We start from the raw sequence: 26774 nt of genomic DNA, 5'->3' as shown, positions 1-26774 counted from the left end.
ACGTGTATCTCTTTTGATTCTCACAACAATTACCTTATAAAGTAGTTATTATTATTCCCCTTTCACAGATGAGTAAACTGAGGTACAGTGAATTTAAGTAACTTGCCCAGAATCACACATGTAGTAAGTGGCAGAGCTGGGACTCATACCCAGGCAGTCTGGCTCCAGAGTACGTGCTCTTAATCACTGCCTTCAAAGAAGAGGGGAAAAATCTGAAACTAGAATAAATCATTAACACTGTAGAAAATAAGAAAAATCATAATATTCTCTGGCCTTTATACCTGGTTAGAAATGTCAAATATAGAAAACAGTCATTTGCAGGAAAGGATAAAAAATAAGGGAGGGAGCGGACAAACTCATTAATTATACCTCTGCCCATGTCTAAGTTATCTGAGATTAATCACTCCTTCCAGTCTCTGGTGCTTTAAATTCAATCACACCTTCACAAATTTTTGAAACTAGAAGTGCTATTCAATCATCATCATGCTTTTATCTGTTCACGTGCGTGTTTTTGTTCTGCACAGGTTGGGAGGAGGTCAACAGTGCAGAAACCAGAACTCTAATAAAGACAGAGGAGGCTGAGAGAGATTCCACAAATATTGTGTTACTTCCCTTCAAGTGTCTCAAACATGTTCTGTTCCATCTTCACATTTCCTAAGACATGTCTACCATTTCCTCCATAACCATTATTAGGCATGGTGTTTATTTCGGTGTCTGCGTAACAAAAACTCTGCAGTGAATGATGTGCAGTGGGTAGTTTTGATAACCAGAAACTCAACTAATCACTTGTACACTATGAGGCTACTTTTCTGGTGGATTTAGCATAAAACAGGGCAGACACACCAGAAAGAGCTTTACTGCAGTGACCTTTCTTAATTCTGAAAGAATAGGCAGAAGGCTAACACACAGATAAGAAGCTTGTGGCCTCTTAACCATACAATGCCAGTGGAACTCATGCATCAAGTTTACTGGAGCAGAATGGTATCTTCATTAGAATTAAAGTCAGGATCTATTAGGCAAAAAGTATAAACTGCAAAAATTCTCCTTGGAAAGTTGTTAAATAAATATTGAGCTCAACCTTCATGATTTTGCATAGCCAATCTTGTAGCCTAAAATGCATAGTAATACAGTATTAATAGCTTTCAGGTGCCAAATGCTGTTTTACAGTACTGCAAAAAAATTATTCTTTCTTCCTTATAGTTTTGAGTGGGGGAGGGAGGAAAACAGCAACTCAGATAGTTGAATCCATCTAAATTAAAAGTATACGCTTCACAACTCCACCAAACTACTCATTCTGCCATTTTTACAAACCTTTTTATCACAATTTATCACAAAAAGTAAAATTAAAATTTTTTTCCATCAGCAATGTAAAATCAAATTGTTTTTTTAAATGATGTAACTTTTTATGAAGGAAACGTGTTACTTTTACAATTTGGTAAAGTCTAAAAAATCTCATTTATATAATTTCTACAAAGGTACCTAATATTTCACAAAAGTTTAAACTGACTTGCTAATTTTACTCACAATGTGTCAAAACTAGCTTTCAGCCAAAGTCATTATTTATTTCTAAATTTTAAAAACTCAACCTATTAAAATACTCAGTAAGTATTTTGTTCAACTGAAATTTCTATTAACAAAGTTATATTCATCTATACTTATGATTAATAAAAACATGGTCAAGATGGTGGAAGATATTTAATAGTAAAACTCAAAAAGTTGAAAATACTCTTAAAAAGGAGTGTTGAAGGCAGATGCAAAGATAACCATAAATGTCTCTCCCTGGTGAGAAGAGTTCAGGAGAAACATAAATGTTTTGAAATTATAAATAAAATTCAACATCTTGACTAACTCAGAATCATGACTAGGATAAATAGAAGAAAGTTACTGGAAGAGTAGATTTTACCAGGAACAAAAAGAAAGAAGGGTAGTAAATCCCTGCTCTATCTGATCACTCAGCAGATCACTAGGGAAAAAAATGTGTGTGTGTAATATGTGTGTATGTGTGGTTGTATGGGGTATCTTGAGATTAATCTGGATTTTTATAATAGAAAACTACTATAAAAATCAATTTAACTTTTTACTGTACATAATATACAGTGGAAAAAAATTAAGAGTAAAAAACAGCATTTCAATTTGACCTACAGATCAAATAGCAAAAAGAAAAGCAATCTCTAAAGGAAAACTTAATTTCAGGATGATAAAATACATAAATGTTTGGATATATTATTAAGGTCTCTTCTAGAAAGCTTGAAAGTGAAGTAAGGTACAAAGCCACCATTTAATGTATTTTAAGAAATAACATGTTATCACACAGCAACTCAAGGCTTAGAAAGAAAATAATCCAATATTAATTAATAAGTAGCATTGTGTCCTCCAATATATAAAATTCCTACTCAAAATCAAAATAGGAAACTTATATTTCAAATTCACAGTATTACTCAAAAAATAAAAAACTTTTAAAGGTGGAAGGAAATTTGGACACCAGCCAGTTTATCCACAGATAAAATACCACGCCTAAGATTAAGCAGCAAGTTCAAAGCAGCGTCAGTAGGAGATCCTATAATACCCAAGACAGTGCTGTTTACACCACAACCCAGCTTTCACAGCACTGATACCAGAAAAGGAAACACTAAAACCCATGTTCAACAGTCTCTCTCTCTCTCTAGTTATTTGGATTCCACTTGGATATTCCAGTTCTTCTCCAAAGTATTTAAAATAAATTAAACACTTACAGCCAAACAAAACAGTAAAACCACATACTTTAATAAGTATTTTCATCCAGCCTTTTTCAATGCAAAACAGGGTAACCCATATGGAGACTATGAATTCCAATCACATTATTCAGGTTATCTTCCACTTATAGCAGTCTACTTCTGGAGTTAAGTACCCATAAATTTTGTGCTTGTCTATTATCTCTAGGTTAATTCTGAGGGAAATAAACAGTTCATCATTTTTCAAAGTATGACTTTTTAGAAAAGGCATCTCTTCACCTCAGCCATTTACTACAGAATCTGGAAGCACAGCACTTAATTTTACTGTCAACTCTTTGGTCTACTTTTCACTCTCAGTCTCATCTTTTAAAGTTCTGGGGGTTTTTGGGTTTTTGTTTGTTTGTTTTTTTAATTGTTGGAAAAGGCTCTAACCTTTTCCCCTTTCATTGTGTAGAATGTTAATTTGGTCGCCAAGTTGGTACTTAGAGCTCTCAAAACAAATAAATACAAGAAGAAAAATGACGATGTTTGGAGAATACTTAGTGAGGCATTCCAAGCTCTTCCAACTTTAGTAAAAGGTAATTATAAGTAGTTAAGGTGTAGAAATAATACCAAAAATAATTCTTTTTTTGTAGGAGACAAAATAAACTCCCAAAGTGTGACAGTTAATGGAAAGAAGTAAAGCTACTGTGAAGGTACTGGGTATTCTAATATACTCCCATAAAATAAGATAATCTTCAACTTCTCTTAAAATATAGAACTCATATATGAAAGAACTTACTTATTCTGCCAAATTATCTTTATAGTTTTAATCAAGGGTTAATGAGCAAACTTACTCTAGATGAGTCGTAAGAAGGACTTGGTTGACCACTTGTTCCCCAAGATGTTGTACCTCCTCGTTCATCCATACCTAAGGAGAGGAGAAAGTACACAACATAAATCCAAGAGGATACTATGATAAGTTTTGTTTGGTACAGCAGAGACTACAATTCAATGAGTGGTACCTGCATTTGATTGGAACTGTATGTGTATCAATCTTTGTCTCAGAAATCTGCAGAAATAAGTCATTTAGGAGTATCTTTATCACTGCTGTATACAATGCCCTAGAGTTTCCCTGGTGGCTCAAATGGTAAAGAATCCACTTGCAATGCAAGAGACCCAAGTTCAATCCCTGGGTCGGGAAGATCTCCTGGAGAAGGGAATGGCAATTCACTCCAGTATTCTTGCCTGGAGAATCCTATGGACAGAGGAGCCTAGAGGGCTACTGTCCATGAGGTAGCAGAGTTGGACACGACTGAGTGACTAAGCATGCATGCACATACACACTCACACATACAGCTCTATATACACTGCAGAATTTTAGATCCAATATAGGTCTTTGGACACTTTCAAACAAAGCATATCGGTCTCTCCACCTGTGTCTGCATCCATTCTAACAGTAGATGAAATCTCACTTTCAAAGTTTAGCACTGCCTCCATGAAAATATGAAGTCAATAAAGGTTATAAAATGAAGCAAGTTAAACAATTGCTCAAGTTAATAAACTGGTTTCTATCAAAGCACTGAGTATTCTTAACTGAAGACATCAAACTAAATCAAACTATATCAAACCGTATCATATCAACATTAAAGATATTAAAATGATGTGACAACTTGTCCTAAAAAAATCTGCCCAAAATCTGATCCTAAATGAGTAGATCCACTCTTAGTAAAAGTACAAAGGAAAACTCTATGTGAGAAGGATAAGTTACCATGAACAACAGAACAATTCACTGTTCTTCTTAATAGACCTTCTGAAGTTTTGGTGCCATTATTTTCATCTTCCAACCAATCTCCAGAAAAAGCCAAAAGAGCTGGAGATCTCTCAATCTAGCCATTTATCCCTTTTCTGTTTTGAGAACAGTCTTTCTTATCCTCGACACTTTCCCAATCCTTTCTGACCTTCTTTCTAGGGTGAAATACAAATGCTTGGCTTTTTTTGCTTCATTCTTGCATGAGAAACTCTAGATGTTACAAAGACAGCTTTTTATTAAGTTTAGAACCTCTTTTTCTTAAAAAAAGAAAAAAATCCTTGATGTCTTCTGTGATTTAGATGAGAAAGTCTGAACTAAGTTAAATAGTACAAATCCTCCCATAACTAGCCACAAGCCCCAAGGCTCTTTCATACGGACAAAACTCATTTAAGTACTAGGTGACAACAGGAAGGAAAGGAAGTCAGTACCCAAAGTGGAATACACTACTAACTCAGGTAATAGGACCCTAATTTATTGTTTTTATGATTCTGTACTTCATCAAAAGCAGTACAGAGAAAAGATGGGTACTACTACAAATAGCATACCAGACATAATTTCAAATGAAAAAGCAGCTCTGAAAACATACAGACTACATGTAGGGGGAAAAAAAAAAAGGGTCCTGTTCATTCTTGGAAAATTCTCATTAAAATTCTAGATTTAAAAAAGATTCTACAACTTCATGTAAAGAATATCAAGAATATTCTTTATATGAGAATAAAGAATACAAGAATATCATGTAAAAACACACTCTGTTACCATCTTTTCAGTATCCGTTTATCTGTGATCTATTTTCCAAACATTTTAGATACGATTCCAATCAGACTCAATCTAAGACAAAGACTACTACTGATCTATAAAATTCATTAATATAAAACTACTTATGAAATTGTATGTAACTTTAGGAAAGTTTTATTTTAAAAGATCATACTTTCTATTTGTAACTTTTTTCTGTATGTGTTACAATTTTTAAAATATCATATAGCCAAAGTAAAATGTGAAAGTAAATTAGTTCCTAAAAACAGGTTCTCAAATATTTGTACACCCATAACTCACAGGAGCATTATTTACAATAGCCAAAATGTGGAAGCAAGTTCAACATCATTGACAGATGTATGGATAAACAAAATGTGGTATATACATACAATATAATATTATTCAGCTTTAAAAAGAAGGGAAATCCTTACATATGCTATAACCTGAGGACACTGTGTTAAGTGAAATAAGCCAATCACAAACGGACAAGTACGGTTTGGTTTCACTTACATAAGATACCTAGAGCAAACAAATCGATAGAAACAGAAAACAGACTGGTGGGCCTGGAGGTGGGATGATTTCCACTGAACATTTAGAACATATAACACAAACTTATTTTGATGATCCTATTCTAATGAAAATAATTCATTTTATGATTCTGAACTGTCTTTTATCAAATAATTAAATATGAGGGCTATGTGTTATTTTCAATACACTTATTTTTAAAAAATAGGAAAAATAGGTGCCTGCTATTGGAAACATCTTAGACAAAATGTTAAAGTGATAAGTAAGATTTTGAGAAAACACATACTTAATTTTCATCACGTGACACTACTTACTCAACATGTAAGAAGAGCAAAGATTAAACTTAAAAATGGTAATTAGTTAAGCCACGAACTAAAGAGTACTACGTAACAGTGATACTAGGCATGTAGGGGACTCAAAAGATGCTATAGAATTTAAAGGATCGGGTAGGGTTTAAACTTAGAGCTCTATAGCTTTATTGTTAAATGTATCCAGACTCTGAGTAGAAGAAGGTCGTGGCTGGCACTGACAAAGCAAGAGTCATCCTTTAGCACAATGACTCCTTTCTGCTGAAGACAATGGCTGTACAAACTGAAATATGACAGGAATAATAAACTTTCCAAAGCATCAGCCATAAGACCAAGGTAACCAGGAACAAAGAAATTAAACACAGAAAACAAACAACAGAGAAATTGATCAAAATCTGAAAAATTATTTATCAACAAGAAAATATAGCATAGTTGCAATACAGTAATTAGAAGGGAAACATTTCTATTACGATACGCCTGACCACCACTGCCATATATTTTTCTTTCCTTCCTATTTCTAGCCTACACATGCCAATTCAACAAATTTTGATATACTAGTGCCTCAACTGACAGATTAAAATGGTAGATGCAACAGAAAATTTAGCAATAATTAAGTAGAAATACTTCTTGAGTTTTGCTTAACTTTTTAATTAACTTATTCTATTTCTATTCAACAAAATTAAAAAGATGAACCAATAATTTAACTAATGTAGAGATTTAAATGCCACTTTTCTTTTTTTTTTTTTTTTTCACTTTTCTTTTTTTATCTTTTATATACAGAATCTAAGTACCTGCTTTTCTGTATGGAACCAATTAAAATCCAATATAAAAATAAATAAATAAATAAAAATAAAATCCAATATATAAAAGGCATACTATTTTATTTAATATTTTCCAATAAAGAGAAAACATTAAATTTAGACCCTGTATCTAAAAATACTGGTTTGTGAATTAAATGAAACAAACTGCTTCCTTCTTTTGTAAAACATTCAACATGAAAAGTAATTGAAAGCAAATCATAAATTACTATACATACAGGCACTTCCCTAAGAAGTGGGCCTGGGCCTTCTGGCCTGGGAACCTGAAGAAGGAATAAAAGGTGTAACCAAGGTTTTGAGATGTCAGAGAGCAACACTCATAAGGTGAAAGTAACGCATCTAGCATTAATTTCGTTTCTATGAAGGACTCAGATACTAGTCTGCTTGCTTCTCCACTCCACCACCATTTTTGACTTGAAAGTATTCCCTTTCTTGAGTCAATATAAGTTTATGTCACAGCTTCTATCCCACTCCTTTCATTTTCCTAGCGCAGAGTATTAGAGACTTCTCTAGGTTTTTAACAATGAGCAAAAACTGGAAACGAGTTTTTTTCAATTAATTAGTGACTTATTTTATATACTCTATATGCCTGTTTCCCATCTCACCACCCCATCTGGGCCTCCAGAGGCTCAAACAGTACATAGTTTGTACATAAAGCATTATTCAAGGTTTAGTGAGTCTCAGACAAGAACTGCCTGGAGGTAAAAGAGGTGAATGACAAGTAGAGCTGCTGACCAGCTCCTTCTTTCCCACCTGCCACCACCAGACCTATCACCAGAGACTCTGCCACCCTAGACTGCAAGGAGGGTAAAGGGAGAAACAGGTCTAGATGTGGAAAATATTTCAGGTACTGGTGGGGAGTCTAGAGCGCAGAGGAGGACTGAAAGGGAATGGAGTGCAATACAAAGAATATCCTTGCAGCAAAGCTATAAGAAGTCAACACAGCCACTTTGCCTGGTATTATGTCAGAGCTCATCCTTGTGGAAAAGGGACATATATAAAGTAGGGAGGAAGGGCACAGGGGATGATCGTATACTTTTCTGTCTCAGTCACACATACACAGAGCCTTTAATAGCACTGAAATCAAGTTTTTATTCTAGCAAATAAAACGTACTTCAAAAATACCAAATCCAAACACTGTTATAAATAAGGAAAAGATAATATACTTTTGTAGGATTGCCATCTGCTATAGGGTGATTCAATAGATGATTTGATAAAAGAAATCTGACTAGAGATAGCTATGTCAGATAACCAAAGCCATGGATGTATCTGTTCAGTAGTTTCTTCACTCAATTTTATATGCAGAGTAATGATATTCCTTTAGATCAGACTCAAAGGCTGCAATCAATTCTAAAATAATATACACCTAAAAACCTACCATCATTTTTTATTATATTTTTTCAAATTTTAGATACTTGTGAAGTAAATCTACTGATATGTTTGTCCAGAAACTCACTGTGAAACAGAATCAACTAGACTATAAAAGCAAATCCTTTGATTTTATGCTACACATGCATGAAAAACAAATAAGACAGAAAAGCTATGGAAATGTAGAAATTGTAAGGATATTTAGAGAAGACCTTCTGCTTCATAGGCATACACATGGCTTACAGAAGCTTTTATTTTACTAATAAAAACTTGAGCTTCTGTACAATGAATTGTCATATTAGAAAGTTTGATTCTTTTTAAAGTATGCAAGAGGGCTTCCCTGGTGGCTCAGTGGTAAAAAATTCACCCGCCAATGCAGGAGACATGGGTTTGATCCCTGGTCCAGGAAGATCCCATAGGCCAAGGAGCAGCTAAGGCCATAAGCCACAACTATTGAGCCCGTGCTCCACGCTGTGCTGGAGAGCTCAGAACCTTCCTGCGCTCCAGAGCTCAGGACTTGCAACTGCTGAGCCCCTGCGCCCCAACTGCTGAAGCCTGCGTGCTCCAGAGCCTGTGCTCCACGGTAAGAGACGCCACTGCAGTGAGAAGCCAGGGCACTACAGTTAGAGCAGCCTCTACTCGCTGGAACTAGAGAAAAGCCCATGCAGCAACGAAGACCCAAGCACAGCCAAAAACTAATAAAACATGCAGGAAAATAAGATCAGTAAAAAGATTTGAAGGAATGATCTTTTCAGCTCATCTTTAGAATTTAATCACAATTTCTGTTTGGTATTGATGAGAACAAAGATTTACAAGTAGGGATATTCTAGTGCCAAAGTATACTAGAATAAGATAATTAAGCATGACTGATTTCAGTAAAATGACTTATTTTGAAAATAACTTCCAAATAGTGATTTTTGCTATGCTATTTTTATTAGCCACATCATTCTATATAAATGTCCCATAAATATACAATTAAACAGGACATTAACAGCTATTTAATCAATGACGTAAGAGTAGAAGATCAAAAGGCAGGTCTATCTGTATAGGAAAAATAAACTGCCTAATGCCCAGAGGTTGAAAGAAACTAAGTTTTCAGAGGGCAAGCAAGTATTTTGTACCAACTTTAGAACTATCTAGTGACCTGATAGACTGAGGATTTGCTCTGATGGTCTAAAGAGCCATTCTAACCCTGACAAAGATCTTGAGCCATCTCCAAACCTCCTCTAAACTAGCTGGCTGTCAAATTTCTGGAAACAAGGCCCTCTCAGTGCATCTGAGAAGCAACTGTGGTACTCCTCTGTAGTCTCAACAATGAAGCCCTGCACCTAAACAACAATAACAGATATTTTCTTCCATAGAGGCACAACAGAAGTCTACTCAAAAAAGGCCCAATGCCTCTTTTCCAACTCTGGATAAGTCTCAGCCAAAAATGTCCCTATTCAGTTCCTCAATGATACAATCCCATTAGATTTACCTTGTAAACAATTCCAAAATCTGACTCACTGTTTTTAACACAATCATCTTAGTCTAAGTCACCATTCTCTACCTGTATCACAGTAACTGCATCTTGAAAAGTCTCCCTGTTTCTTGGCCCTGCAACAGTCTATATTCTCTACATAGGAACTAGAACAACCTTTTCAAAACAACTCAAATTCTGTCAATCCTATATTCAAAATTGACTCATCTCATTCAGTATTAAATCCACTGGTCAACAATGTTTCATGGTTTCCACCTCCCACCTCTCTGACTTCATCTCCTACTATTCATTCTCTCAGATCATTCTTTTTCTTCAACTACATGGATCTCTATTTTTGCAAACACATCAAGCATGCTCTCTCCTTAGGGCCTTGCCACTTGCTCTTTCCTCTTCATAAAATGCTTCCCCAGATATCTGAATGGTCTGTTCCCCGAAATTTCCTTCAGGTCTCTCTGTTCAAATGTCATTACTATGGAGGGACATTACAGTCTGGGTTTTCCCCCCAGGACACTGAAAGCTCCATGAAAACAAAGGACTAGTCTATTTTATTCAGTGTTTCATGTTTGGTGCCTGGAACAATGCCTGACACACAGTAAAAGTGAAGTCACTCAGTCGTGTCCAACTCTTTGCAACCCCATGGACTACAGCCTACAAGGTTCCTCCGTCCATGGGACTTAACAGGCAAGAATACTGGAGTGGGTTGCCATTTCCTTCTCCAGGAGATCTTCCCAACCCTGGGATTGAATCTGGGTCTCCCGCATTATAGGCAGATGCTTTACCGTCTGAGCCACCAGGGAAGTTCGACACATAGTAATCACTAACAAACATTTGTGGAAGAAATAAATGTACCAAGTAGAATAATCAGTTTAATAAAAGTGGGGGTGAAACTGGTTCCCTATTTGTTAGCTTATCATTCTTAATTAGACAATAATCAAAACCAATATTCTAAATATTTACATTGAACAGTAGTTTGAAAATAACAGTAAGAAGCAATTAGGCTATAAATGACTCTATGAACTAGACAGTAACTAACCCCAAAGAACAAAAATTATTTTAAAAGTTATAGAGAAACCTAAATCCTTATTAGGCTTGGTAGCTAAACAACACACAGACATTAAATATCACAGCTTTGAAATGAACTCATCATATGTCCTTTGAAAAATCATTTTGTATTCACAATAGTACTGACTAAAGTATATTGTTACAAAAGGAAGTCTAAATAAAAACTATTCCCAGAAGTTTCATAGTCAGCATGATGATGAGACATTTACAAATGTGGTTAGAAATGTAGTGATTCTCTTAAACTTGCTAACACATCTTTCATATTCCCTTAACCAGTTACTCACTGTATTAATTTCTACCTCGGCAATATTTTAAGTAACTATCCCTTGTTCTCACGTATACAGTGCGCTGGTTCAGATCCTATATACTGCCTATTCTCCTAGTATGTTCCGTTCCAATCCAGTTAACATTGCCAGCACACTTACCTTGCCATAAACATAAGCTGGATCACATCCATTCACTTTTCAAATATGATCCTCTGTTGCCTCAGAAATAACACTCACACTCCTGAGTATGGCATGCTTCAAAGTGGCCTCAATTCACTTTTTCAGCTTCAATACATACTGTATCCCTCAGAAAACTCAATGCTCCAGCCTCACCAAGACATTAATCACTCCCCAAATGTACAGTAACTTGTCACACATTTATTTTCTACTCCTATTGTTTCCAAGTCCTAGAATACTCTCCCTTACCTTTTCTCTCACTTACTGAATTTCTAATTCTAAATCAGTCTAAGATCAAATGTCCCCTCCTCTGTGAAGTGTTCTCCATCAACTAAGTCAAAATTAATCACACTTCTTCAGAAAACAATTTGTACTTATTTTGTCTTCAACATTGATAGCCGTTTTTCATGAATACCCTACCAATAAAACTTTGTAACAGGAACATACCTTGCTCATCTCTATGTACTTCTGGTACTTTGCAGAAGTGTGGCAATTTGCATTCAAATGTCTACTAACTGATTAAGGAATATATAAAATCAGAGTATTCACATAACAGTCTGTCATTAAGAATTCAGTAACTAAAGATGGGTTAAAAAAAATTCAATATAGAAGAGGGATGTGTAACAATCTAAGTAGCTCTTCAAGAATTAGTAAAATAATATTATTTTTAAAGTATTATTTTTTAAAGCAGACTGCACATATGCTAGAAGAAATCTCAAAACTGAACTAGTGAGTTCAGCTTCCAACATGATACACTAAGCTCTGAAAGACAGCTACTATAAATTCCCAGAAAAAATATAAAAATTAAACAAACTACCTAAAGGCTCCACCTTAAGAGTAAACCTAACAGGTCTACCAAGAGAATGAACAAAACTTGGCTGATTTTGGATGGAAACGAGACTGAATTTTTCCTTTTAACAGCTTTTATATCAGTTTCCCTAAAACTCAGTACAGGTGAGTTTCCCATTTTAAAGCTTTATCCTGCAGGCAAGCAGCAGACACAACAAGCAGAAACTAAAATTTCAATAGAAAACTCACTGTCTTTCTGAATAGAAGGAAAGGAGGACAGAATAGGACAACCATAATTGCCAGGAAATAAGGAAAGACTCCCAGAAAAGATGAGGCCCAAATCTTGGGTATGTCTCTACTCAGGTCTTTGGCCGAGTCCTCATGTACACATTCATAGGGTAGTTTGCAGCTGAGGCTAAAAGAATCAAATTAAACTGAGATTTAAGCAGCTGTCAATCTCAGACAAGACAAAGAGTTTTCACTATGAGAGTCTAATCCAATTAATGGCTCACTAAAACAAAGAAATCAAAATTCTTTGGAGGAGCATGAAAGAAACCAACATTTCCACAAATAACATTCATAATATCTATAATACAAGCCAAAATTCCCTGACAATGACATGTGAGTCAATCTCAAAGAAAAAGATAATCAACAGAGGCCAACTTTAAGATGACCCAGATACTGAAATTTTCAGACAAGGAAATTAAATCAAATACCTTAACTATACCCAGTAAAATAAAGGACATATGCTCTTAATGAATGAACAGACTGGAAATCTCAGGAAACACATACACAAAAAATCAAAAGTTTAGAAATAAAGATTACAATATCTGAAATCTTTAAAAACAATTTTTGGATGAGTTTAATAAAGGAATGGACAGAGTAAAGCATGAATGGATCTGATGACAGATCAATAAAAATAATTCAATTTGACAAAAAGAGAAAAAATTAAAAGAAAATAAAACTGGGCCTTAGAGACCTAAAGGAAGATATTAAAAAGTCTGACACAGGTGTAATGAGAGAACAAAGAGAAAAGGGTAGAAAATATTTTGAAGAAATAATGGCCAAAAAATCCACAAATGTAGTAGAAAGTGAAAGTTGCTCAGTCATGTCTGACTCTTTGCGACCCCCTGGACTACACAGTCCATGGAATTCTCCAGGCCAGAATACTGGAGTGGGTAGCCTTTTCCTTCTCCAGGGGATCTTCCCAACCCAGGGATCGAACCCAGGTCTCCTGCATTGTAGGTGGATTCTTTACCTCCTAGAGAAAAGGGTAGAAAATATTTTAAAGAAATAATGGCCAAAAAATCCACAAATGTATTAAGAGACACATATTTATCAATTAATGATAATGAATATCCTTAGTAAACCCACACAGGATAAATATTAAGAAAACCATATGCAGGCATACCACAGTTAAATTTTTGACAAACAAAAGTACAGAGAAAACCTTTAAAGTGGACAGGAAAAAACACACACATTACATATACAAGAACAACAATTCAAATATGGCAGACTTGATTTTAGAAACTATGAATGTCAGCACGTGTGGATATACATCTTGAAAGTAGTGAAGCATAGAGATCTCAGCCAGAATAAAAATATCATTCAAGGGCCATCATTAAAAAATCTACATACAATAAATGCTGGAGAGGATGTGGAGAAAAGGGAACCCTCTTGCACTGTTGGTGGGAATGTAAACTTACACAGCCACTGTAGAAAACAGTACGTAGATTCTTAAAAAAACTAGGAATAAAACTACCGTATGACCCAACAATCCCAATCCTGGGCATATATGCTAAGAAAACCATGACTGAAAGAGACGCGTGTATCCCGGTGTTCACTGAAGCACTTTTACAATAGCTAGGATATGGAAGGAACCTAGATGTCCATGGACAGACGAATGGATACAGGTACTGTGGTACATATATACAATGGAGTATTACTCAGCTATAAAAAAGCACACTTTTGAGTCACTCTTAATGAGGTAGATGAACCTAGAACCTACTGTACAGAGCGAAGTCAGAAAGAGAAAGACAAATATTGTATATTAATGCACGTGTATGGAATCTAGAAAGATGGTACTGATGAACCTATCTGCAGGGCAGCAATGGAGACACAGACACAGAGAACAGGCTTGTGGACACAGTGTGGGAGGGTGGGGCTGAGGCAGACTGAGAGGGTAGCATGGAAGCATATACAGTACCATGTGTAAATAGATAGCCAGTGGGAATTTGCTATGTGACACAGGGAGCTCAATCCAGTGCTCTGTGACAACCTAGAGGAATGGGATGGGGTGGGGGATGGGAAGGAGGCTCAAGATGGAGGGGACATATCAACCTTTGGTTGATTTGTGTTGATGTATGACAGAAACCAACACAATATCATAAAGCAATTATACTCCAATAAAAAAAATTTTAAATATCATTCAAAAATAAATATGGGGACTTCCCTGGTGGTCCAGTGGAGAAGGCAATGGCACCCCACTCCAGTACTCTTGCCTGGAAAATCCCATGGATGGAGGAGCCTGGTGGGCTGCAGTCCATGGGGTCGCTGGGAGTCGGACACAACTGAGCGACTTCACTTTCAGTTTTCACTTTCATGCATTGGAGAAGGAAATGGCAACCCACTCCAGTGTTCTTGCCTGGAGAATCCCAGGGACGGCGGAGCCTGGTGGGCTGCCGTCTATGGGGTCACAGAGTCGGAAACGACTGAAGCGACTTAGCAGCAGCAGCTGCTGGTAGTCCAGTGACTAAGACCCTATGCTTCCAATGCAGGGGATCCAGGTTCAGTCCCTGGTCAGGGAACTAGATCTTACATGCCACAACTAAAGACTTGCATCTACAGCTAAGACACAATACAGTCAAATAAATAAAAGTAATATTACAAAAAAGAATAGAGATGAAAAACATTTTCAAATAAATTAAAGAATTTGTTACCAGCAAAATTTCAGTATAATAAATACTGAAACAAGTTCTTCAAAGGGGAAGGAAAAAAGTACATCAAAAATACTAAAAAAAAAAAAAAAACTAAATATAAGACACCTTCTTTTTAACTCTTTTAAAAGTTGTTTATATAAAAATGGCAATATTCTCTCAAAGGAGTTACAATGTATTTAGCTGTTAACACATATGACAAATATAGCATTAAAAAAGGCAGGACTGGGGGTACCTATAAAGTTATAAGATTTCTACATTTTTTGTGAAGTGGTATAATATTAACTCTAAATAGACTGAGAGAAGTCAATGACATATACAACCTGAGAGAAAATACCAAATGGAGGGCTGGGGAGGAAGCAGAGGCATCACTAAAAAGCCAACCAATAAATTAAAATGGAGTCTTAAGAAACAGTCAAATCCAAAGAAAGAAATACAGTTGAATAAAATACAGGAAGAAAAAAATCACACACAAACAAATTAGAAGACCTTAATCTAAGCATACAATAAACCATTACATTTTTGTCTGAGGGAAAAGACTGAGAAGCAATCCAACAGATACTACCCCTTTCAAGGAGAACACACCTCCTTGCTCTGTGAGCTCATAAAGTTCACACTGTTGCTCTTCTTCAACAAGACAATTATATTTGGGTTTCGTGTGGGAAAAGAAAGATGAAAATATTACACTGCCCTTGCACATTAAACAAAAAATACACAGTACCACACTAGTGCGAAAACTGCATTCAGAGGGTTTTTTTGTTTTTACAGTACCCATCAGGATCATAAGTCAGTACCAATAAAGCAGCTTCTGCATAACTATCAAGTACATTTTGGTGGATTTTTGCTGATTATATAACATAATTTGCTATTTAAAAACAGCTGTGTGAGCAATTACTATTCTTAACTTAATTCCACAAACAATTCTATTCATTTCCTGTAATGAAGCCTGTAGACTCCCTGCATTCAAGTTTTAGACCATTAATTCCTGTAATGGTAACACATTCTGCCTCTCTCAAAGGAATGCTGTAAGAATATTTCCATAGCATTTTCCTCATATTTTAAAATCTCTTCCTCATATACTGTTCAAACTACCACTCACTTCTTTCTAAACTCACAAAACAAATATTTATATTGACTACCTTCACTCCTTGCAATTTATGTACTTATTAACGAATCTCTTGCTAAAGAGATTCTTCATAAACCAGACAAGCAAAACCCAATGCCAGTCACAAAGAATGCTCTCAGTAAATATTTGTTTACAGGATAAAATGGAACTCCTTCATGTCATCAAAAGTTATTCTAATTATAAAGCTTATAAAGGCCCCTTCTTGGTCATTTCTTAGATCTCTATTGCAGACGTCCTATAAATTGCCAGACACTAAATATTTTACATCTGTGGGTCATACACTCGATTTACCAACTGTTCAACTCTACTACTGTAGCACAGAAAAGGCCAGGAGATATGTAAATAAATGAAGAGTAACTGTATTCCAATAAAACTTTATTTACAAAAGCACATGATGAACCATGGGCCATATTTTGTCTACTCTATGGCATCCAATCCTTTTAACCACCTTGCTCTCTGGGATTTACTGACATTAACCTTTGGGCCCCTTGTCTGTATGTTAACACTTCCCTTTCTGTGTGGAAAACTGAAAGTACCTGCTCATCATTCCAAATCTTATTTTATGCTCTATCCCTTCAACTGGTCGTTCAGTTTAATGATTTTTGACTCTTCTATCTGAATGATCATTTGCCAAACATACACTTTGAGCTTTAAGCTCATTTCTGCATTTTGCGTCTTGAATCATCAAATTCCTTACATGCCTCTTGATGCTAATTATTAGTATTTCTAATACTACAGGTAGTACTATAATAGTGCAGGTCAACTAGACTTGTAAACTGGCACCATCTTTGATTCGCGCTTCTCTCTCCACTATTCTACCCAAACACTGAGTATTCCTTATGAATGTCTCCTGAAGCAGCTCTTCCATTCCTACTAACACCTTTTCATTTTATGAAAATTTTATGAAAAGGTTTTTCATAATATCCTATTATTTTTCATGATATCCTATTTAGAGGTTTTTGCTAGAATCTCTCTGAATCCCCCTAAAACACTACTTCAAAGTATTTAACCTGCTTATAATAGCTTTCCAGTGTAATCTTCCTGAAGTTATCCTTCAAAACACATTACCCTCAGATTCAAAAAGTAAATACTTCCAGTGCCCTACCACCAACAGAATAAATCCCAAATTCTTTAACCTGAAACTGAGCACTTATTCCTCTATTCCCCAAACGCGCAGGTTTTGTGCTAGGTTTTATTACCTCCTATGTTTAGAGCATTTGAAAACAGTTACATTACCTTACCACTTTCAACCCTAATGATCAAAAACACTAATTCATTCAGTTCTCATTCTGTTTCACCTACAGTGCTAAATACATAGGAGACAATGAAAAACTTTTTGTATGCAAACTGACACTGCTAATTAAATATATGGACAGGTTTTCTAGCAGCAGCTACAGCTGTTTATTTACCTACTTACTTTTGCCAGTCCCACTGATGAACAGTATGAATTTACAAAAGGGCATTCATAAATGATACAACTGATGACCAAAGCACAGAACAAAACTAACCATATCAAGAAGACACTCAAATGAAGCAGCTGAAATGAGCTCAGTGCTCTAAGGGAATGAACTAAAACTCTCTTGTTCATATTCACATGTATTTATTACAGTAACATGTAAGTAAAAATTAGTGCCATGTGAAGATTTCTAAATTTCAAACTCTCATAGTTAGTGTCCAGCAATTAAAAAACTGAATTTAAGTATTCTAAAAACATTTACAACTTACAAGGATAAATAATCACACCAAAACACTCCCCCACTATTCAACTTTTAGGGCTAATAAACTAGTTGAAAAAGTTGAACGCTGCCTATGTAAATAAACCATAACACTCTTCTTAAATTGAAGCAGAGCTGACTTACAATACTGTGTCAGTCTCAGGTGGACAGCCAAGTGATTGTTATACATATGCATTTTTCAGATTATTTTCCACTATAGGTTATTGCAAGATACTAAATATAGTTCCCTGGGCTACAAGCAAATCCTGTTGTTGATCTATTTAATATGTAGTGGTATGTATCTATTAATCCCATACCCCTAATTTATCCTTCCTCCCATCCTTTCCCTTTTAGTAACCATGTTTTCTATGTCTGTGAGTCTATTTCTGTTTTGTAAATAAGTTTATTTATATTATTTTTTAGATTCCATATATAAATGATATCATGTAGTAGTTGTCTTTCTCTGTGTGACTTCACTTAGCATAATAATCTCCAGGGCCATCCATATTGTTGCAAATGGCAATAAGTCTTTTTCTATGGTTGAGTAATGTTCTATTTTATATTCGGTTGCCCATCAGGGACACAGGACTTAATTATATCTCAAGTTCCCCTCCACCCCCCACCCCGCCACCGCCCTGCCACCGGCCATTCTTTATGTCTTTGTTGTAGAAAATCTTTTCTGGTAAGTTTTATTCTTTTTAATTGATGATTTTTCTGCAGACATTTGTGATTTTGGTATGTCTGTGAGTGGAGGTAAGCTCACGGTCTTTCCACTCTGCCATCTTGGCCCTACCACCGTATCAGTCTTGAAGTCTCTAATTCAGAGCACTTTTAGTTTAAAAATAGAGAACTACTTATTAAAATTATTTCTCAGAAATTTAAAATATACACTAAAGAAATCTCAGTTATATAACAATATAATCTGGACAGGAAATAAGATCTGCACCCTAAATTTTACATATTGCCTGAGGGCATGGAAAAAGATACAAAACTGTATCTTTAAATACAAAACTTTGCAAAACTGGAAGTTTCTTAAAAGGTAAACATATATGTATCTTTTGACACAACAACACTACTCCTAGGTACTTATCCAAGATAAGGTGAGAAAAAAGTACAGTGTTTTACATGAATATTAAGGACGATACTTAGAAGAGCTAAAACTGGAAATAATCCAGGTGACAATCAATAAAAAAGATGAACAAACTGCAATTTATTGTTCAAAGGCAATACCACTCAGCAACACACACACAAAAATAGACTAGTAGTACATGCATGACATGCATAAATTTTTAAAACATTGTGCCTAACAAAAGATATCAGATATAAAAGACTGATTTATTTATATATTGACTTACAGCAGAAAAAACAAAATCACAGTCATAAAAATAAAGACTGTGTCTGCTTCTCAGCTAGAGAGTTGACAAGAAAGGATGATGAAAAGGGATATTAATGGGGTGAGGAAAATGTTGTTCAACTGAAAATATCAATCATAAACTGTGGACCACATTTTTTAAAACAACTATTTGAAGAAAGAATAAACAAAAGGAGGCAGAAACTGAAAAGGATTTGATCAGTGAAAAAAGAAAAGCAGACTCACTAGGTAAGATCCAAATCTTTTATGATTTGTCTGATAAGGGCCCTTCCCAGTCAGCAAGGCATGTGGTGGATAGACAAGCAGAAAGCCACATCTTCTTTGCTTAAGGAACCAAAAAATAGAATTTGGGAATACCAGTGTGGCTGGAAATTAAGGAGGGAAAAAAAGAAAGGAGAAAGTCACAGTTGGGTTTCCGCTACTGGGTACCAGAGAGGAAAGTAATTAGAGAGCTTGAAAAATAATTTGAGCTTTCTACAGACCGGCCTTAACAAAGCATAAAATAAAGACTCAAGATAATTGATCAAAGATTTTAACTACTTACAAATAATTTGTAAGTTTGTTTTGCATGGCAAAACCAAAATTGTACAGATGAAGAGAAACTAAAACCTCTAAAACACATCTGCACAGACATAACTCAAGATGACACAGATGTTGGAATAAGCAGGAAAGGATTTTAAAGCAGTTATTATAAGTATTTAAAGACATCAAGAAAAAAATGGTCAAAATGAATGCACAGATGGAAACTCAGTACAGAAAAGTCTTTAAAACTGGAAATCCGAGAATTTAAAATTATAATTTCTGAAATAAAAAAATCTGCTGAACAACTTAACAATGAACTGAAGAGGAAGAAATGTTAAGTGTAACTGAAGTGAAGAAATATTGGAAAGAAAGAGTAGAGCTTTAGCTTCAGGGGAGTCCCCAATCTCCAGCTCTAGTGCCAGATGATCTGCAGTGGAACTGAGGTAATAACAGAAATAAAGTGCACAGTTAAGTGTAATGCTTTCAATCATACTGAAGTCATTCCTCCCACCTCAGTCTGTGGAAAAACTGTCTTCCATGAAATGAGTCCCTGGTGCCAAAAATGTTGGGGACTGCCATGTTTGACCATATTAAATGGTCTAAAATATATGTAATTTGAGTATTAGAAGGAGTTGAAAGAGAAAACGCGGTGGAATATATAGTTGGAAAAAAATTAGCAATAATTTCCCCAAATCTAAAAGGTTTTTCTTTTAAAAACAAGTGCAAAACAAAGTGTTACCTTTTCATTATCTTTCAAAGATTACCTATTCCTATAATCAGTATCTCTTTTTCCAGTTTTGGGACTGGCAGTATGGAATAAAATGAATGATTAATACCAATGCAAACAACACAATGCTATCAGATATTTAAAATTACAATGTTGTGAAAAACTGTACAGCGAACTAAAGGAAAGATTGTTCAGATGATTAATTCTTTCAGAGGTTCCTGAGAAATTAAGGCATTAAAAACTACATTGTAAAAAGCAAAACACTTTTTAGAGCAATATAAAATAAAAAGTGAATCTTACAATATTATGAGCATATTTGATTCTGTGTATATAAAACTAAATCTGCGAGTCCCTAAAGAACAGGGGTACAGATATAAGTAACAGCAGCAAATTCTGCCCATCAACAGTGTTGGGCTGTGTGTGCGCCTGTGTGCATGCTCAATTGCTCAGTCTTGTTCGACTCTGTGACCCCAATGACTGTAGCCCGCCAGGCTCCTCTGACCACAAAATTTTTCAGACAAGAAATACCCTGGATTGGGTTGTCATTTTTTTCTCCAGGGCTCTTCCCAACCCAGGTATCAAACCCACACTGGCAGACAGATTCTTTATCACTGTGACACCTGGGAAGGAACGTTGCTGCTGCTGCTGCTAAGTCACGTCAGTCGTGTCCGACTCTGTGTGATCCCATAGACGGCAGCCCACCAGGCTCCCCCGTCCCTGGGATTCTCCAGGCAAGAACACTGGAGTGGGTTGCCATTTCCTTCTCCAATGTGTGAAAGTGAAAAGTGAAAGTGAAAGTGAAGTCACGTCTGACTCTTAGCGACCCCATGGACCTCAGCCTACCAGGCTCCTCCATCCATGGGATTTTCCAGGCAAGAGTACTGGTTGGTACAAACCAAAATGATATAATGAAAAAACTACCCAAATAATAGAGAGTCCAAATAATAGAGAGTGCATGCCTTTTACAAAACAGGAAAGAAATCTTGGTCTTTCACCATGGTATTAACTTGAGTGGAAGATTATGAGTGGCAGTTTAAGGTTGGTAAATTCATCCAATTACACCATGGAGATAAACTAAATCTAAAGGGTGAGAAAGTAAATACTGCTATTTTTGAAAATTTAATGCAAGTCAAAAGTCGAAAACTTTATGTTGTTAATATGTGATTTATATCCAGAGTTTAAAAGGAAGTGTTTTTTTCCTTTCCTGAGGAAAGGAAATTTCCTGAGGGTAAATTCTGTCAGTTTTCAGAAATATTTGCTTTCCCTCGCAATCCAAATAAAGTGAAAGAGGGTAAGCCCCGAATAATTCTGTAATATTTTTACACTACTGCAACAAGATACTACTGTCTAACACAAACTTATCTTCAATTTCTGCTCAAGGTGAAGCTCTCCATAATACAATCAACTTGTGACCATTTACCAGCATTATAATTTCTTACATTAAGACCTCTATCAACATACTAAAATTATTTTCAATAGTCTTAAGTGTATGAAATCATTACCTTGCTCAATCTTCCTGAAAATAAGATGGTAACTGATGTACAAATGAATAGAAAAGAGTGGTTTATAGACCCGCTTCTTTGCTAATTTTCAAATACAAGTGAAGAGGTAAAAATCTCACAGTTTTGCTCTATAAATATCTATGATAAAATAACCTATTTGTACCTCTGAGTATAACTTAAAATGTTTTAATTTAAAAGTATCATTCAGGATGCCTTTCAAGAATTTAAAGCTATGTGGAAAAAAGTGATGCTAGTGCTCAAATGCTACAAAAATACTTTGACAGTATTTCCTGAAGTCAGAATCAGCTCATTCTGACTGTGCTCTGTGGCCTTTGGCTGAGTTAGCCATTATCTGTCCCTTAAAACCTTAAACCCAAAGAAGTTGTAAAGATAAAATTCATCATTTAAATGGATTTCTCCCTATTAGCATGTAACTAGACTTAGCTTTGTGACCTTCTCAATTACGTCATTGACAAAATAGGGGAAAGGATAGGTAAAATATGAGGGGTGTATAAATTGTTTGGAACTGTTTTAAGAGAGAAGAGGAAGAGAAAATAAATATACTTCAATTTCACAGTGATCAAAAAACAGATCTGTGTCTTCCATCAACCTGTCAAACACACACTCAATTCTATGTAAGATATCCCGTTGTTTTATACATCCCTTTTCAATCTCAAAGGTTCGAAATGCACTGATTATCTGTACGTGATGACTTTCTCTATAAAATGGGGTTTAATAAAAGTATACAATTCACAGACTGAGAATGAGAATTAAATAAGATGATACTTATTAGGTTACAGTGTCTAACACAAAGTAAAGATTCAATAAATACAAGCTGTTTGAAACTTCAGAGATAGTCTTTTCATTCTCATTGTTAGAAAACCTATTTGGCAATCTAGCCACATGAGAAAACCGTGGAAGGTGAGTATCTATTGTTTAATGAAGTGACTGGGTCTAGATTGTACTTTACATGTGTGGTATTGTCTTTTCCAGTATCATTTCCTCTCTGAAGGGAATAATGATAGCCTGCTGGAGCAAAAATCTATATTTAAAATTCCTCAGCATGAACGATTATTCATAGTAAATGACGTCATCACACAAAGTCTGAACACAGAGTAGAACACGGACACAACATGGAGCCTGTCATGTACTCATGCTGCAAAGACATTCACATTTATGTCAAACCAATGTCATTTTTGAGACAAAAATCTAGAAAGTAAAAAAGAAATGGTACAATCAGTTCTCTGTATCTGCAGGCTTTGCATCTGCAAAATCAACAAACCACAGATGGAAAATAGTTGAGGAAAAAAATTCCAGAAAGTTCCAAAAAGCAAACTTCAATTTGTTGTGCACTAGCAACTACTTAAATAGCATTTACACTGTATTAGGTATTATACATAATCTAGAGATGATTTAAAGTTTATGGGAGGATGTGCATAGATCACAGACAAATACTACTCCATTAAATATAAGGGACTCAAGAATCCACAGATGATGATATTACAGGACAAACCTAGAATCAATCCCCTGCAGATACCAAAAGATGATGGTATCTTCATAGAATGGGGGAATAAATGAAGGATTCAAGGTAATAGGCCAAACAATTCAAGTTGTATGACTTAAATGTCACATCTTTTTCTTTGCCTCAGTTTACTCATTTGTGAAAATCAAGTAACCATGGTTCTGCCTACTTCAATGAAACATTTGTAGCATATGAACTGTTTGTAAAGTATCTTGTATGTAGTAGTTTCTAATGATCTACCCAGGAGGAAATGGGAAACCACTCCAGTATTCTTGACTGGAGAATTCCATGGACAGAGGAGCCAGGTGGGCTACAGTCCATACAGGCGCAATGAGTCGGACACAGTTGAGTGACTACTAACACACGTACATTCTCCAACAAGTGCTTCCCTGCAAAGATAAAGGCAACATAAGATAGAAAACATTAAGTCACTCTTTTGTACAGCTACCTAGTTATAACTGTTTCCATAATTTAATAACTTCTATTCAACAAGCATTTACTGAAGATCTACTATGGGTTAGGAACCACACTTTGTGTCATTCACTCCCTCACTGTAAATTCATTAGCAGTTCCTGGGGCCAAATGCATTTTTGATGTTGCAAGTTGTCTCCATTGCTTTACGACCCATTTTGAATTTGAATAAAAAAGAAATTGCTCAAATTCACTTTTTGTCAAACATCATCTCCACAGTCCAAAATAAATATAAAATAAACAGCAAGTAGTAAGTCAGCAAAAAACATAAAGTGAGAAATGTTCATTAAAAATGATGTATAACTTAACCATATTTATTAAGAATGTATTGCAATATCAAACAGCAAATTTCAACAATGGAAAAACCACAATAATGTTTGCACCAACCCAATGATATTACAGGTACATAAGAAGCTACTTTTCTTTTTTCTTAACTTTATTTTTGGCTGTGCTGGATCCTCGTTGCCACACAGGCTTTTCTCTAGTTGTGGCAAGTGGAGGCTACTCTCCAGTTGTGGTGTGCAGGCTTCTCATTGCAGTGGCTTCTCTTGTTGAGGTTCATGGGCTCTAAGGCAGAAGGGCTTCAGAAGTCTGGGCACAAATTTCTCTTATTTGCTTTTTACGTCTTCCATGCAACAGGCCATCAGCCCCACATATGACAAACTAAGCTAAAGTTGTTAAAACAGATGAAGTCCTTCCCCCATTAAATTCTTTTACCTTTTTAAAAATAATTTTATTTATTTAATCATTTCTGGCTGTGCTGGGTCTTTGTTGCTGTGTGGGCTTTTCTCTAGTTGTGGTGTGTGGGGCGACTCACTAGTTGCAGTGCACAAGCTTCTCACTGCAGCGGCTTGTCTTGTCGCTGAGCACAGGCTATAGGGCGAGCAGGCTTCAGCACTCGGGGCTCCCTGGCTCGAGAGCACAGGCTCAATAGTCGTCATACATGGGCTTAGCTGCTCCGTGGCACAGGGGATCTTTCCAGAACAAGGATCGAACCTGTTCTCTACACTGGTAGACGGATTCTTTATCATGGAGTCACCAGGAAAGACATCCTTTACATTTTTATATTTACTGACTTCCAGGCATATATTTATGTGGAAAACATAAGAAATTTATCGACCTTTTCAAGCATATAATACCAAAGGAAAAACATACCGAACTCTTTTCAAGCATAGGATGTTGCCTCAAAAATGATCACAGAAGAAATTAACCTGAAAATCACTTGTGACTGAGAGAATGAAAAGCTTTAATTCTAACAAAGTAAAGTTAAGAATGTATTTAATTCTGGCCACAAAAATGTGTTAAAAGCAAGACTAATTTTTAAAACTTTTTAGAATAGTTTTAGAAAAGAAGAAAAATTAACAATGTGAATCAGTCACAAATTTGTAACACTCTGAGCATGATTCATTCAACAAGTAAAAGGTATGCCTTGGAAGACCTTCCCAAATGAACAAAAAGTTCATTAAAATGCATATAATTAAGCAATGTATAAGAAGTGTTAAACTGTATTTTTAAATCCACAGATAAATTCTTACACAATAAAACATATAAAGCCCGGTAGAATCACGTGGCTCATTATTGAATGTTGTTCAGTCACTAAGTTGTGTCCTACGCTTTGTGACCCCACGGACTACAGCATGCCAGGGTCCTCTGTCCTCCATAAACTCCCAGACTTTGCTCAAATTCATGTCCATTGAATCAGTGTTGCTATCTAACCATCTCATCCTCTGCTGCTCTCTTCTCCTTTCATCTTCAATCTTTCCCAGCATAAGAGTCTGACAGATTATGTAGATTTAAAATAATGTGTTCTTACTCACGACTATGTCACATAAATGCAATAATGCAACGGTTATTTCCCACGCTCTCCTCCTAGCAACTATCATCTCTGCCTTTTCACTTTCCCCATCTAGTTTAAAAGGTTTTTTTTTTTAATTTAAACTTTTCCAAATTGAAACTGTCCATTCTGAATGTAGAAAACTATTCTACCTTATTTTTCTCTTTTATCCATTAATATTATTATCCAATAATAAAAATTTTCTTTCCATTACAGTCTGAGTTAGAAAGCAAGATACAAATTGCATGTTTACTACAATAACTCCATAAAAATAATGCTTAAGGGGGAAAAAACTAGAGGAAAATACAGAAAATACTAAAAGTTTCATTTGGAAAGCTGGATTATTTTCTTCTTATTTACTGTTTTTCTCTTTCTCTGAAATAAGCTTATATTATTTGAAAATCTTTAAATGAGTTTATATAATTTGAAAATAAAGATTTTTTAAAAAACTTATGAAACAGAAATACTCATAGGCATAGAAAACAAACATCATTACCAAAGAAGAAAGGAGAGGAAGGATGATTCAGAAGTTTGGTATTAAAATATACACAATATTACATAGAAAATAGACAACCAATAAGGACCTACTGTATAGCACATGGAACAATACCAAATATTGTATAATAATCCCAAATGGAAGAGAATGTAAAAAAGAATACATATTTTTACATGTATGTGTAACTGAATTTATGCTGTAAACCTGAAACTAATATAACATTGTAAATCAACCATAATTTAATAAAAAAATTTTTTAAAGAATGCCTTTTCAAATGGAACTGTATTCAATATCCTGCAATAAATCATAATGAAAAATATAACATGAAAAAGAGTATGTATACATATATAATTGAATCACTTTGCTACATACCTGAAACTAACAGAACATTGTAAACCAACTCTATGTCAATAAAATTTAAAAAAATAAAAATAAGGTTTTAAAAAAAAACCTAAACCAAAAGCAATCACAAGGCAAATAGAGAACTTCTTACAGTCTAACA

At 35.3% G+C, this 26774-nt stretch overlaps 1 protein-coding gene across 8 annotated transcripts in view; it reads right to left on the bottom strand.

The window, feature by feature from the left end:
- Positions 1 to 26774, bottom strand: part of TCF12 (transcription factor 12) — a 391020-nt gene that overhangs the window by 234616 nt on the left and 129630 nt on the right. For all 8 annotated transcript variants that reach the window (XM_043921192.1, XM_043921189.1, XM_043921191.1 and 5 more), the window contains one exon: positions 3548 to 3621. In XM_043921192.1, the coding sequence (XP_043777127.1) occupies positions 3548 to 3621 (74 nt within the window). The remainder of the gene's footprint in view (positions 1 to 3547; positions 3622 to 26774) is intronic.

Source organism: Cervus elaphus, chromosome 12 (genome assembly GCF_910594005.1).
Source record: "Cervus elaphus chromosome 12, mCerEla1.1, whole genome shotgun sequence".
NCBI classification, from domain to species: Eukaryota; Metazoa; Chordata; class Mammalia; order Artiodactyla; family Cervidae; genus Cervus; species Cervus elaphus.
This window is presented reverse-complemented; position numbering and strand designations above follow the sequence as displayed.